At 39.3% G+C, this 15,260-nt stretch overlaps 2 protein-coding genes across 5 annotated transcripts; both read left to right on the forward strand.

Annotated features, from left to right (window-relative positions):
* Window positions 1-626: 626 nt before the first annotated feature.
* LOC147302560 (uncharacterized) lies at window positions 627-14,014 on the forward strand. 4 transcript variants are annotated; one of them, XM_086284027.1, is made up of 7 exons: window positions 627-711; window positions 5,189-5,379; window positions 5,494-5,602; window positions 5,880-6,297; window positions 6,695-6,854; window positions 7,423-7,558; window positions 7,742-8,250. In XM_086284027.1, exons 2-7 carry the CDS (start codon window positions 5,190-5,192, stop codon window positions 7,887-7,889), a joined length of 1,161 nt encoding a protein of 386 aa, XP_086140153.1. In that variant the 5' UTR covers window positions 627-711; window position 5,189; the 3' UTR covers window positions 7,890-8,250. The 4 variants fall into 4 exon arrangements, 3 of the variants coding, with proteins under 3 accessions (XP_086140153.1, XP_086140154.1, XP_086140155.1); XM_086284028.1 differs by lacking the exon at window positions 627-711 and having other exon boundaries at window positions 5,190-5,379; window positions 7,742-7,795; window positions 7,970-8,250; XR_015127280.1 differs by lacking the exons at window positions 627-711; window positions 7,423-7,558; window positions 7,742-8,250 and adding exons at window positions 11,149-11,275; window positions 12,958-14,014 and having other exon boundaries at window positions 5,190-5,379.
* LOC147302561 (uncharacterized) lies at window positions 640-5,162 on the forward strand. Its single transcript, XM_086284025.1, has 2 exons — window positions 640-711; window positions 3,099-5,162. The coding sequence occupies exon 2, from the start codon at window positions 3,105-3,107 to the stop codon at window positions 5,160-5,162; it is 2,058 nt and encodes a 685-aa protein (XP_086140151.1). The 5' UTR covers window positions 640-711; window positions 3,099-3,104.
* Window positions 14,015-15,260: the final 1,246 nt, after the last annotated feature.

Raw genomic sequence — 15,260 nt, forward strand, 5'->3', positions numbered from 1 at the left:
GTCATTAGACCACACCCCTTCTCATTACAGAGATGCACATCACCTAATATGCTTAATTGGTAGGAGGCTTTCGAGCCTATACACCCAGTAAACACCAGTATGTGGGCCCCACATGGGCTATGGGGGTTCCAAGTGGGGATGGGCTTACAATGGGCATCCAATCTGGGACCCACCTGGGTTAGCCAGGTAGGACCCACCTGAGCCAGCCCAGATGGGCTATGTTCTATGGGCACCATATGGGTAACATATGGGAAGTTGCATGAACAGGCAACTGAGTTTAATGACCTTAGTTAAGTATAATTATTAGTCATGTGTAAGTATAAACATGAATTAAGATGAAATAACTGATAATAAATTATGCCACAGGCAGCATATGTATATTTAATTAATAACAAAATATACATATAAAATATATTAATATAAGTGAAACACAAAGAACAGATATGACTTAAAATTGTAAGACGCTTAATAAAATAAAATAAATGGTTTTACATTTGAGTGGGAAAAAAATTTCACTCCATGTAGGAGGGTTAGGGTTAACCCTTTTTGAAATCTCGCGTTATTTCATGAAATATCACGAGGTTTTCTTGAACCCGGCCCCCCCCCATTCTGGAACATTCTTCATTTCCCGCCCTTGGACAAAGCTGACAGTTAAGCTGACAATTTTTGGATTAAGTGCATCTTTGAGCTACGAACTTATCTGCAGTAAGGGTAAGAACTTTTTTGACTTAATTTGAATCCCTAAGTATAAATGAAATGTTTACAAAGTTATGATGCTGCAAAGTAATGAATGGCACAAGTGCTGGCAAACTTTTTCCTAGCACTCAAGCAATGCTAAGCTAGTTGAAATTTTTACGTAATGTTGGATTTAGCCAATTTTCACAGTTTGAAAGCATTTTCTGGTGTCCTGTATACTGCTTAACTAGCACCAAAATTAATTACTGCGTGTACTTAACATCAAGTTGTACTTAAACGTTATCTTGGTTTTCTCTATGATTAGTATTAATAAAGGACTGTATTAGACCAATTTAACGAAGTTCTAATTTTTTAAGAGGAATATGGGAGGGTATTTTCACTATCAGAGCAACCAAAATTGCTTTGGTGTTGTCTTTATCAGCTTCATTCCTCACCGCTAAGTGATGAGGGTAGGCCATGGCCATGAGCAACTAGTCCCCAGCTTTTGCCCCTGTGTCAGGAGCATGCACAGCAGTCAGAGAGGCAGATCAGTGAGCACTCTATTTCTGTAGAAGACATCATCATTTTTCTTGCCATTGTTTTCATTTTTCCAGAAAAAGCAAATAAAATATAGGTGTTCTTGATTTGTTTGGGTTTTTTTTTTCATACACATTTCATACACATTCATGCAACTTTATGTGTGTAGTTGTTTTAGTGAGAACTTAATCAGAAATAGTGTACTGACTCTAGAATCTGCCTCTCACTGTTGTGCAAGCTCTGTACATGAGGGAAACTGATTATTTAAGCAGAACTGATCGGTCTTGTTAGGGCCACAGTGCCAACTCCTTTTACTATGATTGCTGTGGCCCTCCTTTTTTCCTTTTGTAATGTATATTTGGCTAGAATCTACACATTTATTTATTTATAAAAAAAAAAAGCAATTGCTCTTTGGATGTGGTTCTAAAGATCTGTGATCTTTAAGTGTTTGTCTGGTGCCTGATTTGTGCATGTGCACTGTTATTTTAATTTGTTTCATTATGGCTTAAATTTGTTTGAATTTTGTGCATGCTCCTTTATCAACCTTCCTTCATGGACAGCTTGTGTGATTATTGGCCAGGAGGGTTTGCAATGATCTCAAAACTTGAGATGTTTGTTGTTTTGATTATGACTTGGCTGACTATGGCTACTTATAAATTGCATAGTCACACTATTACATTAATATGTTATTAATATCTGTATATTGGTTTGATTTTGCTGTTGGACAGTGGAGTGAATAGTAGCAAGGGTTATGTGTGGTTTATCTCTTTCTTTATTTTTACAGACTTTGACATAAGAAGCAGTGTATATTTCAAAATTCATTTATATTCAAAATTTGATTCATGCCAGAAATATACTAGTAGGAATCTTTTTTTGAGTTTGTAACAATTAGAATTGTTACTTTATAAAGCGATGTCAGGGTCTTTTATTGTAATACAACAGCTTTTAAGGCTGGTGTAAGCATCACAGCAGATGTCTTTATGCCAAAGTAACTGAGGATAAAACACAGAAAAACATGAAGGAGATTTTCCTGGAGTGGCTTTTTAAATCAGATAACCTTAGAAATATTCTGCAGTTGAACAAAAACTGAAGAAAACCATGAATCAATATATGAACATTACCTGATGCTGCTGAAGTAAAGCAGAGCAAAGTTACAGAGGTTTTATTAGAGGTTTTATTAGAGGTTTTATTAGAGAACAAGCTGAGTTTTTTGCAATTTGGCATAATTTGGCACAAAAAAACAACTGACAACAGCGCTAAGCACAACCGTACACTGATGTATAATAAGCAAGGGAATAATGTGGAAAACAGATTTCAGATGGGGAAACTTTTCTCGAAGTACACTACGAGAGAGCTGTGCAGGAAGTGTGATTTTTCTTTTTTTTTTCTTTTTTTTTTTTAAATTGTGGTGAAAACAAGACAGCAAGAGGGAATTAATGACAGTATTTATCAAATATGAAGCGTAGTTTGGATCTTCTTTTGCTGCTGGTTCAGTTAATTTTGGTTGGAGAGTGATGAAACCTGCATCATCAGAATTAGTGAGCTGTCGGCTTTCAGCCCTGACGGAGTGTCAGTGTACCTGCCCTCGGCGAAAAAGCTGACATCTCACACATTTTGATGCATCGGTTCCGCGCTTTGTGTTTACATCTTTGTTCCTATATTTCTAATACACAAGTGACAGCCAAATGCTAAAGTGAATGAAATTTAAGAAAATGGCTTTATTAACCACGATTAATAACATGTAAATGTGCTTTGGATAGTTGTCAGGCCCCAATAATATTTCTGAGTAAGGACCTGTTGATGTAGTTAGTGTAACCTATCCAAGCTGTTACCCAGGTGACTGAAAAATACTACATTTTATCATTTTTATACATTTTATCTTTCAGAAAGCAATGGAGCAATCTGAGAGGACAAAGAGAAGAAAAATAGCTGCGAAAGTTGTTGAACATTTACGTCTCGTTTCACAGCAGAATGAGTTAGATCATCATCAGGACTTAATTTTTTTCTCAGATTCTTTTGAGAATAAACCCCTTGTGGAAGAGTACCATGATTGCGATGAACATGCTGGAGTCAGTTCACAAAATGAACAATCTGCAGACATTTTTTATGATGCTTTGGACTTTGACGTGTTTCCTGAAGACTCTGAAAGTGGGGTGTCTGAGTTTAATGAATTTGATCTGGACGATGACTGTTTCGATTCTGATGCTTTTTCAGACACACCAGATGATACAAAAGGACTTGCAGAGTGGGCTGCAGAATACAATGTGTCACATAATGCTTTGTCTGCCCTTCTTAAAATTCTTAGACAGAAAGGTCTTAATGTACCACTAGATGCTCGAACATTGATGTCAACTGCCCGCAAATGTAATGTGATAAATGTGGCTGGGGGATCATACTACCATTTTGGTTTAAAGAATTCAATTGTTGCAGCATTGGAGCTTTTAGATTTTGATTTAAAGAAACTAACAAACAATCTAACACTTAGAATTAATGTTGATGGTCTACCTTTATTCCGCAGCAACAATGTTAGTCTGTGGCCTATTCTGGGTAGAATCAAGGAGATCCCAAATTGTGATGTTTTTGTGATCGGGTTATACTCAGGTACAACCAAACCTTCTAATGTACAGGAGTACTTGAATGACTTTGTACAAGATGTAAGGGCAATTATACAAGATGGAGTTCAGTATAATGGTGTCCATTTCAGTGTTGCTGCTCCAGATGCATTCATTTGTGATGCACCTGCTCGTGCTTTTCTTAAATGTGTGAAGGGACACACTGGCTATTATGCGTGTGAGCGGTGCACTCAAAAGGGCATGTATGTGAATAGGAGATTGTGTTTTCCTGAAATTTCTGCTGAGAAAAGGACTGATGAGACTTTTCGTGCTATGGCCTACAAAGAGCATCAGGTTGGGGTGTCACCTCTGAATGAGTTGGGTGTGGGACTAGTCTCAGGTTTTGTGCTGGACTATATGCACCTTGTGTGTCTGGGGGTAATGCGAAAACTTATTTATCTTTGGTTAAAAGGTCCCCGAAAATGCAGACAGTCTATGCAAATTCTAACCGTGATTTCAGCATTCATGGTTTCTGTCAGGCAACATTTGCCTAAAAGTTTTGCAAGGAAACCAAGATCTCTCCTTGAAATTAGCATGTGGAAAGCAACTGAATTGAGACAATTTTTGCTTTACACAGGCCCAGTTGTTTTATTTAATAATATACCAAGCCAAATGTATAGACACTTTATACTTTTATCTGTATCTATAAGAATTCTTCTTAGTCCTGATTTGTGTATTGAGAACTGTGATTATGCAGAGGATGTTTTAAAGCAGTTTGTGAAAGATTTTGGTTCGATTTATGGTCTTGAATTTGTTGGTTATAATGTACATAATTTAATACACCTAGCTGAAGATGCGAAAAAGTTTGGACCTTTGGACAGTATTTCCTGCTTCCCATTTGAAACCTTCCTGGGTAAACTGAAAAAGATTGTGCGGAGGCCTCATAAACCTGTGGAACAAATTGTCAAGCGCGTCTATGAGACGCAAAGTATTCAGAAGAAAAGAAAAGAGAGGATGTCTGTTCCCTCTCCTCTTAAACAGCCTCATAACTCTGGACCAATAACAAGTGATCTTGGAACTTTTAAGCAGTACAGAAAATACACTGATGGACAGACATATGTTTCTTGCTCCATGGGAGATAACTGTTTCAATGTAGGGGGAAAAATTCTTATTGTGGCAAACATTTTACAGGATTGCCAAGTTGTCAAAGCACTGTGTCAGGTCTTTGAAAACTGTAATGCCTTTTTCAGCTATCCATTGGACTCAACATGCCTTGGAATTTACTTTGTTTCAAATCTGTCTAAACAAATGAATCTTGTATTACTTGATGAACTAAAACAGAAAATGGTGCTTTTGCCACTGAAGTCTGGATATGTGGCATTGCCACTGCTGTACTAGTTGGCTTCTTTTTGCTTTCTCACCAGCATGCATCCATTTGCAGTTGTTGATTTTCTGGATGGTGGAGGTGTATCCATAATTCCTTGCAAGTGGTTTACAGGACCAGCGGAAGATTCTTGGCCACCAGGGAGAGTCAATATCAATAAGGCTGTAAAGGATGGAGTTACTCCAGATGCAAACTGGTCACAGTACAGAGTTCGCATCTTGGGGAAAGCTGGTAAGAAGCATTTTTGTTTATTGCTACCAAATATTCTGTCATTAAAGACAGAACAAAAAATTTCCCTGTAATTTCACTAACAACATTTTGTTGATGTATGTCAAAAATTTACAGAAAACTATGAAAATGCCAGGGTGAAACTGCGGAGGTCTGAAGCAACCTCTGATCTGCAGACTGAGTCAGATTCTGGAAGCAGATTGGGAAAAGGGAAGCGGAAAAGGAGGTAATTATGTTTCTTTAAAACGCCTTAAAAGCAACAATTTATTGTGGTGATTATAAGAAAAACAAAAACAAGCTGACAGTATCTTTAGCAGACCATTACTGCTCACCAGATTTAGATATGATCTTAAAATAGCACTTTGTAACTTTTTGACTTTTAAAAATCAGTTTTAGACTCCTTTTGATGCCGGACTATACATTAATGTTTTTAGTTTGTAGGACTAACCAGTAACTAAATTGTTTGTGGGTTTTTTAAAATATTTTTTTAAATTCATTTTAAGGCCAGTGATCCAGTCAAGCTCGGATGAGGATTGGGACAACGCTGCGGAACAGCCAGAGACCTCATCAACATCAGCAATGGAGAATAGACATTCAAGTGAAACTCCCCACCAGAACGTCACTCATCCATTTGTTCAGCTACCACCACCCTCAACTCCTTCACCTGTGGTTTCACAACCAGTTCCAAGACAACTTGTACAAGCCACCAATACCAGCATGTTTGTACGTGTTCTAACCCTCCTGGAAGACATTAAGGAGACTCAGAGGATCCACAGTCGAATGCTACAGTCTCTCCTCAAACAACGTGATGGACCAGTTGCTGCAGTATTACCCGAGGGTGCTGTTTTTCCTCTCCGGACAGTCGCAGACGTGGAAGCACTGGAACAAAAACTGATAGACCCTGTCTTCCTGAAAGAAGTGGTAAATAATAATGATGTAATGACAATAATTGATTAATGCCTCAATCTGCGTTTTATGCTAGCAGTTATGATTAAGGAAAGTTGGTGTTTGTTCAAACATGGTCAGTGCAATGAAGTGGCGGAAGGTGAGCTCCACAAAAGTTGCTGTTTTTGAAAATAAAATAAGTTGTACTTTACAAGTTGTGCCACGCCAAACCTTAAGAAATTACTTTTGGTGGATCAGTCATTTAGCTCTTTGCATTTACATCAGACAGTGTTTGACTTTGATACTTAACTCTTTCTCAATCAAATAGCATCAAAATTATTAAGCCTAATTACTGTGTAGCTGTGCAGGTTTTCTTTTAGGTGTGACTGATGGTACTACTGTCGGTAAAATTATTGTCCTTGTGTGTCCTAAGGTTGCTGTTGTGGCAGAGATCGGAGGGAGCACTGTTGATGAAGCCACCAGAAGAATGATGGCCTTCATTATGGACAATGCTCTTTCCAGGCAATATAACTTCGTTGGGCGCCATGGAAAGCGGGAATTTCGAGGGCTTAAGATTTTTGAAGTGCTATATGGTAAGCTCATTAGTTGTAAGATATTTTGTTGATGTTTGAATAACAGATGCTCATTTCAGCTGTAGTCAGTCTTCCAATCAATTTATCAGAATCAGAATACTTTATTGATCCCTGGGGGAAATTATTTTTTGTTACAGTGCTCCATTTTAAACCAACATTAAGACAAGACAGACAATACGCTAACTAAGAATAGTACAATATATACATATATATATATACATACATACATACATACATACATAAGTCACTTATAAATAAATATTTGGAAAAGAAACATGTGTAGCTGTAGCAGCAAACAGTGTGTTAAGTGGATGCGTTGTACAGGGAGATGGCCACAGGCAGGAATGATTTCCTGTGTCGTTCAGTGGTGCTTTTCGGTAATCTCAGTCTCTCACTGAACGAGCTCACTGATTTAAGGTTTTAATACTTTGGTTCTACATTTATGTGAGATCTTATGCCGTGTCACAGTATAAATATAAGTATGTAACAAAAAAAGAGAATTACAGCTGTGTCTTTAGATTCAGTAATATAGTCTCACTTTCTTGTGGTCAATATCTGTGCTTTACAGGCAGCTTGAAAAAAAATGCTCTTACAAGCCAGATTACCAGAAAAGAGGCAGAAAAGGCAGCATCCAAGTGGTTTATTGGTGCAAGAGATAGAGGAGGAAATCGCATGGCAAGGGCACAGTGTCGCGTGCAGGAGAGGTATACCTTAGTGACTCGGTTTAGATAGACTGTGGAGATTAAATTAATTACAAATACTGTATTATTGAGGGAAATTATGTTTGGGTTTTTTATGGGGGGGGGGGGGGGGGGCATCAGCTCATGTTGTTCTGGAGGGTGATGGCTGCTGCCAGGAATGACCACATATTTCTCTCTGGTTTGCAGCATACTTGAAGACAGCTCTCACGAAACCGTTTTTTGGTTCCTCACTGTGTTACGGTATGTGAACAATTTCCAGTTATGTTTAGCAGTTTGTGCAATATTCTTCTTTGCACAATCAGCTCCAGGAACTCCAGCCAGTCAAACAACTTGATCAGCACAACTTTCAAAACAACTCCAGTAGTATTGCAAATCTGATGTTAGTTGTGAAAAAATGCACTTTTTTTTTTTCAGGACCAATGGATCACTGAATGAGTGAGAAGCTGTGTTTCAGTGCATTTCTTTTTCGTTTAAACTGTATAACATTGATTTGTTATTGTTTTGTGTATACTGGGGACCTTTTTTGTCAACATGTTCTCTAAACAAAAAAAATATTTGTATAGTATATAAAAAATTACTGTTATACTGCATACTGTTTTAAAATGTCATATTAATCAGTATTAATAAAAAAGATAAACTGACTTTGTTGTACAGGTGATTTAAATTTTAGCTTACTGTAGTATCCAAAATCCCATCTGGGCAAGCACACTTGGGGCCACCATGGAAACTGAGGACAAAAGTAGCTGGGTCCCAGGTGGGTAACCCAGGTGGGCCCCAAATATCAGACCCGCTTCTACCCATCTTGGTCCCACACTTGTTTATTGGCTGGGCCTGATTTGGGGCCCATCCAGAGCCCGTCATTAACCCATCTGGGCAAACACACTTGGGGCCACCATGAAAACTGAGGACAAAAGTAGCTGGGTCCCAGGTGGGTAACCCAAGTGGGCCCCAACTATCAGACCCACTTCTACCCATCTGGGTCCCACACTTGTTTATTGGCTGGGCCTGATTTGGGGCCCATCCAGGGCCCGTCATTAGCCCATCTGGGCAAACACACTTGGGGCCACCATGAAAACTGAGGACAAAAGTAGCTGGGTCCCAGGTGGGTAACCCAAGTGGGCCCCAACTATCAGACCCACTTCTACCCATCTGGGTCCCACACTTGTTTATTGGCTGGGCCTGATTTGGGGCCCATCCAGGGTCCGTCATTAACCTATGTGGGCAAACACATTTGGGGCCACCATGGAAACTGAGGACAAAATTAGCTGGACCCCAGTTGGGTTTCCCAAGTGGGCCCCAAATATTAGCCCTGATGCTCCCTATTTGGGCCCCACGTATGTGTGTTGACTGGGCAGCTTGGAGTAAGACAACATGCATGAAGAGGATGATGTGGACAAAATACTCATTTGCCTAATAATTCTGCACTCCCTGTATTTGTGCCACTCCAAAAAATCATTTCTGTCCACTATGAGATAAAGGAGAACAACAGCCTGATACCTGCAGGCCTGACAACAGGAGATGTATCACTGCTGTAACACCTGTAACATTCAGCAGTCGCCTCATTGTTCTGACACACACAACAAAAACTACACTACACACTAACTACACGAGATTTGCGCTGAACGTCTCAAATCTCTCACATCTCCCCACACCGCCGTCACTCCTAAAACTTCCCCCCGTTTCTTAACAACAAGATGTCACGTTGCCATATCATTTTTTGATTGGTCGACATGGTACTTTTTTGAACCAATTGGAAAGGTGGGGGGTGGGGTTTGTTTTTGCTCACAGGCTTTCGAGCCTTTTTTCTTATAAAACGCAGTTTTTACCGTTTCTTCCCCCAGTAAATATAAACAACGACAATATTCAGGAAGAAAACCAAACATTGCATATTTTTATCATAACTCTGGTTTTACGTGGCCTATCAAGACAATTTAAAAACTGGTATAAAGTCCACACTTTTTCCGTCAATTGTTCCGTCTGTCCTGCTCACATCTCCAATGGTTGTACACGTTGTCATTAACGTGGCTTCACTCCACATCAGCCACGCTGCTTTGCTAGCTAAAACACCGGTGTCGGCACATAAGGACGCTGTCATAGCCTGTCAATGACGTTGATTGGCTGCGTATATACGCATCGGCTGAACTATGGGATAAGGTGGCATCGTTCTAATCCCATATGGGAGCAGCCTGTCTCTTACTGACTAACACTGCAAAACAGAAATGTTAAAGTATTAATTTTAATTTCAATTCAGGTTAGTTTTTTTTTGTGCGCACCGCAGATTTTCTGTGCGCAGAGACCGTGCCAACAGTGCGCAATTGCGCACGTGCGCAGCTTAGAGGGAACATTGCAGAAGACCCCAACAATTATATGAAGCCCTATGCAAGTAGGGTGACACACAAGTAGGTAGGGATGGCATTCTCAATATCACTTATCAATATGATTCTCTTATTGATTCTTTTTGGGTTCTTATTGGCTCCACTTTGAGCCCTTCCACAATCTCTAAGCAGCATATCTTAGGCATTACATTCATGCAGTGCCTTCGATATGCCGCTGGGTCAAATGTTTGTACATGTTGGAGGTACTGCCTCTCCTTGTAGAGATCGGTACTGGGGTTGTTAGTCAAAAAAGTAATACATAACACACATTAAACAGAACAAAAGTATTATTTACTCATTACACTACTTCAACTAATTACATTACTTTTGTGTTACTCTGTAAAATAGCTGAAACACATTGTCACATTATAACCAGTATCAGTATAAACCTTAGGAAACAGTCCCACACACCAACACAAATCCCGGTCCTAATGAGGACACACATATGAACTTTCTCTTAGTATTTAGGTATGAACACAATGTAACAATGAAAGCCATGCAGCCTTTAAAGCGATCGCCACAGTGATTCTACTTTGGAAACACGAACAGGTAGAAATGGAGGCGTCAAGCCTGATCGTTCAACCTGATTGTTTGGCCTGCAAATATGCAAGAAAACATTTTTTTTCGTAAAACAGTAGAAAAGCCAGCTATGAGTGACAAACTACATTTGCATGATGCTGTGGTCATGTTGCATTAAGTTTCTGAAACACAAACAGAGAAGTGGTACATTTTCTTAGAACTGGTGCACTGGTGATGCGGGTGATAATTTAAATGATTACATAAGGCGGTGCTGCTGAAATGTATAAAAATCAAAGTGGCAAGAACCAAGTGTTCTTTGTTCCAGTTTGACTGACTTGAACGTAACAGCGTGTCTCAGCTACACTCTGCTCATCTCGAGTCTTCGCTCCTCATTTGGTAAGAATGTTTTGTTTGTACAATAAAAATATTTAATTCTCAACAGGCTCATGTTCTACACCTCCAAGGAAGTATAACAACCCTCGCTCCTGCCACACTTTACCTACTTTTACAATCCAGACACGGGCTTAAAAACATGCTGACATTATCTGGGTTCTGTGAGCACACAAATCCTGCATAAGCTACATGCATGTACAGTTTGAGACCAGTCTTTATGTTAGATAATCTTTCATTTTCATTCACACTGACTATCAGATGTTGCCTATTCAGTCATGTATTTGATTTATTGTAATCTTTCGCCAGCTTCAGAGCCTTTCACCTGCTGCTCCACACGACCCACTTGTGCCTGAACCGCTGCAGGTTAACCAACCAACCAACCAACCAACCAACCAACAACCACTCATTCACTCATCAGTGAAGCAAAAATAAGGTAATCTCATGCTGGATGCCTTTTAGTGCAGCAAAGGTCGTGAGGTTCTTGAGTTGAGTTTTATTCGTTTTCAGATGTGCAGTACAGATTTGTTATTACAGACCAAGCCACAATACACGAGGAGATGTGAGGAAAGCTTCCAGCGTTTACATTTATGATGATTTCATGTCCGAGTCGACGTTTAAGTTCTTGCAAATTGTTTCATTGTGTGATGTAAAGATTTCTGGCTGGCGATCAGTTTGTGAAAAGACAAAATCAAAATTCTAATGTGTCTCACTATAAGACATTTAGATTCAACAGCAATTTAAGACTCGGCCCCTTAGTTCCAGTAAAAGATACTCTTAATGCTTCTACACACCAAAACACTTATGATACGTTCATGCTCCATAGTCTGTGGGAACAGTTTGGGGATGGCCCCTTCCTGTTCCAACGTCACTGCACACCAGTGCACAAAACAAGATCCATAAAGACATGGATGAGCGAGTTTGGCCTGCACAGAGTCCTGATCTCAACCTGACAGAACTGCTCATAAATAGAGCAGAGACTGCAAGTTAATGTGTGAGATCAGTGGCTGACCTCATAAATTCCCCATACACTCCTAAACGCTGTGGAAAGCATTTACAGGGAGGCCGACATCATATGGATTAAAAATAGGATGTAATTCAAGTTTATATGTGTGTGTGAAAGCAGAGGAACAGAATCTTTTGGCAACATAGTGTATGTAACAGTAGAATATGAATGAAGGGGAAGGAGTGTATGAGAAGTCCCTGAGCACCCAAAGACAAAAGCAAAGTAACTAAGCAATCATTCAGCAGCTGATCCGACGCTTCTTGCTGGGCTTGAAGCCAGAATAGGAGCAGGCTCAACAGGAGAGGGCTGGGTGATAGTTGAAGCCTCTGCTTCCTGTTAGATTTGTATTGTTGGATTGTCATTTATGCTTAGAAATATATATTTATATATGCTTAGAAGTATATATTCATTTGTAGATTGAAAGAATGTCTCATCCTAGGAGGTCTGTAACAACTCTGTGTAGCATGAAGAGGGGGGTGCGTTCACTCCTCTTCAGAGGGTTCTGGCATAGATCACACACCTCCTAGGAGAGGTCGTGTCTTCTCTTGCTGATGGTTTAGCAAACACACGTATATCTGTATGAGTGTAAGAGCCTTTTGTTCAGATGGACCGCTAGACTCCTGCCACCAGCTTTGGGGAGTCTTCACAGGGTCACATCTTGACCCCACACACACACACACACACACACACACACACACACACACACACACACACACACACACACACACACAATGTATTCTTTGTCCACATGTATACCTATATGAAACCTCATATGTTAATGACCCTATGCATATTCATGTAACCACAATAAAAGGAGTGCTATGGGGAACCTGGCTGAGAGTCTGACGGAGGTCAAGTGGGTGGAACGACACTTGGCTCCAGGCAGGTCTCTCTCATGCATGAGTAACACAAAGAACTTTGCCTACTTGTGTCTTGATTTTTGCTGTGTAGTAAACTGTGGTTTATGCTACAAACCTATCACTTCCCATTCTACTTTAGGAACCACAAGTTAGCATGTAGACTCAAATTTATTACATATTTGTTGCAATAATTTGTGCTTTTTCTGGATAAAATTCTCAATCAGAATATTGTTTCTGTTTTATCTTCACCAGGTAATAATGAGGATCCTGTTTATCTGTTTGCTGCTCATTGCCTCTGAGAGTTCAACGCTTGAAGAAGACGGCTATGGCAAGTTTAGAAGACAGCACATAAACGCCAGCATGACTGCAATGGATTGTAATACGGTTATAAAAAGTAAACAGATCTACAATGTTGACAACAGCTGTAAAGATACCAACACGTTCATCCTTGATAATCCAAGTGAGATCAAAAAAATTTGTGTTGAGGGAAAATTTGATGAAACACTTAAAATGACAAAAAGTCACAAGAAGTTCAAAGTTGTTAAGTGTGAACTAAAGAATGAGGGAGCCAGAAAACCCAGATGCCAGTATCGTGGTAATCTCCTCACTAACAGATATGTTGCAGTTGCTTGTAAAGATAAATTACCTGTACACTTTGCAAGAGACATTCTGGTCTTAGACGGCTAACAACTAGTGTTAAGTATGTTCAGGAAAGCCCCTAATATTATTTTTTCTTTTCTCTTTGGTGGAGGCAAAACTTAGCTGTGAAGACTGTTAACCTGTAGCTAAACAATGAATTTGAATCTCTCTAAAACTGCAAAGTAATCACAGAACATCGAACGATTCCTGAAGCTCGTGTTGCTTTGAGTTTGTGGTCCAAAGCATTAACATGTCGTAACAGTAACATGCTGCCACTTGTTCAGTGATTCTGTCATCAGCCATGGCTGGCTTGTGACGCAGTGCCAAAGGTGACTGTGTTTCTGTGATACTTTTACAGTCTGGGGGATGTCAATGACTAGTCTCATGATCACACACATTTCACTGAACACACATGAGCTGTTTCTCTGTCAGTCACAGCAGGAGGAAGACTGTCGCTTTTTTGTCTTTTTACCTTTGACTCTGTCATTTCTTTTGGAGCTTAGTAAACAACCTGAACACGCGTTAGCCACTTTTTAATTTCTTTCTTTGTTTTTAGCAGCATTCCAGGGCTGTGTGCTGCCCAGCAATTTTGTTTTTCAAAGCATGTTTCTTGTGTTTGAGCAATAAAAAAAGTTACTAAAAAAACCATCTGGTTACACGTCATTTTTCTTTATACTACCTGAGCTGGTACATAATAAATACATACATAATAATAAAAAATGTAATCGAGTTGGCGCATGGTAGTTTGTGTACAGCTGTTCTCAGTGTTTTCTCTCTGGGTTCAATGCACACGTTGCTTGAATTTATAACATTATCAAAAAAATAACAAATTAACATAATAAAATTATACCAATGCATTTTTCCCATTTAGTCCATCATCAGCAATTAAAAAATGGCACTGCCTTTGTTGAATATTTGTCTTCATATCAAAATATTGTTCAAGCTGTGATCAGTTATTCACAAAAGAACTTCTATTGAATAGTTAAATTAGCTTTACAGTGTGAATATTATAGATCACTTTTTGTATCCAAATAAATGCTGTGCTCAGTTTTGCCTCCATAAAGTTCTACTATGGTAAGTGGCAGACATAACGCTAAATAATACAATAGTTCCTGGATACTTCCATTTATGTCTTCATCATCTGTCATCTGTCTGGTGAAGGTACAGACATTCTGTCCTTCAGTAGAAGTAGAGATAGTGTTAAAAAATTACTCCAGTAAAAGGGCCTGCTTAAGTTTTATTGAAGTCCAGCAAAAGGCGATACAAACGTAAAACAGAATATAATAGAACTGCATGCTTTCCAGCATCATTACACATTTCATTCACGGTCGCTGCTCACAAGTGGCTGCGACTTTCCAGTCACCAGTCGAACACACAAACCAACAACAATTCTGCAGGAACCAGTAGAGACTTTAAGCTGGTGTTCCAGATTAACTGGCGTCGCAGATCAACTGGCGCTGGTCGAATAGATGTGTGGTAGACTTGCTTTTAAGGAGCCGCTACCGACAAACCAGCAAATAAACATGAAATATTTCATCTGTGACATTTATGAGGTTACCTTAACAAAATATTTAAAAGTGTCGTGAGTTTACCTGGTGTTACTCCCATGCACGAGGTTGTGGTTAGTAACAAACAGAGCCAGTGTGATTGAGTCGACCTTTTTTTTTTTTTTTTTTTTTTTTCTAAATGACATCAGAAACAGCAGTATGCGACATTACGTGATGGCAGAGCTTCAGTTCATCCTTTGTCATTTTTTTTTTTTTTTTAAATAAATAGGACAGGGGGAATGAATGAGAGAAAGAGGGGGAGAGAAAGAAAGAAAACCAAAGGGGAGAAGAGACGGTGAGAAGGGGGGGGAAGAGAGAGAGAAAAAAAAAAGAACTCCTGGGTCACCTGTATGGAGAAAAAAAAAAAAA

This window comes from Aulonocara sp. 'chitande type north' Nkhata Bay, linkage group LG23 (genome assembly GCF_057382095.1).
Source record: "Aulonocara sp. 'chitande type north' Nkhata Bay isolate Kocher_YH1m ecotype deep benthic linkage group LG23, A_spYH_male_GT1.1, whole genome shotgun sequence".
In the NCBI taxonomy this organism is placed as follows: domain Eukaryota; kingdom Metazoa; phylum Chordata; class Actinopteri; order Cichliformes; family Cichlidae; genus Aulonocara; species Aulonocara sp. 'chitande type north' Nkhata Bay.

Coding starts and splice junctions, on each gene's coding strand:
- LOC147302561 (XM_086284025.1), top strand. CDS start 3,105: ATGGAGCAATCTGAGAGGACAAAGAGAAGAAAAATAGCTGCGAAAGTT.
- LOC147302560 (XM_086284027.1), top strand. CDS start 5,190: ATGCATCCATTTGCAGTTGTTGATTTTCTGGATGGTGGAGGTGTATCC. Junction 6,298..6,694: donor CTGTCTTCCTGAAAGAAGTG/GTAAATAATAAT, acceptor GTGTGTCCTAAG/GTTGCTGTTGTGGCAGAGAT. Junction 7,559..7,741: donor CAGTGTCGCGTGCAGGAGAG/GTATACCTTAGT, acceptor TCTGGTTTGCAG/CATACTTGAAGACAGCTCTC.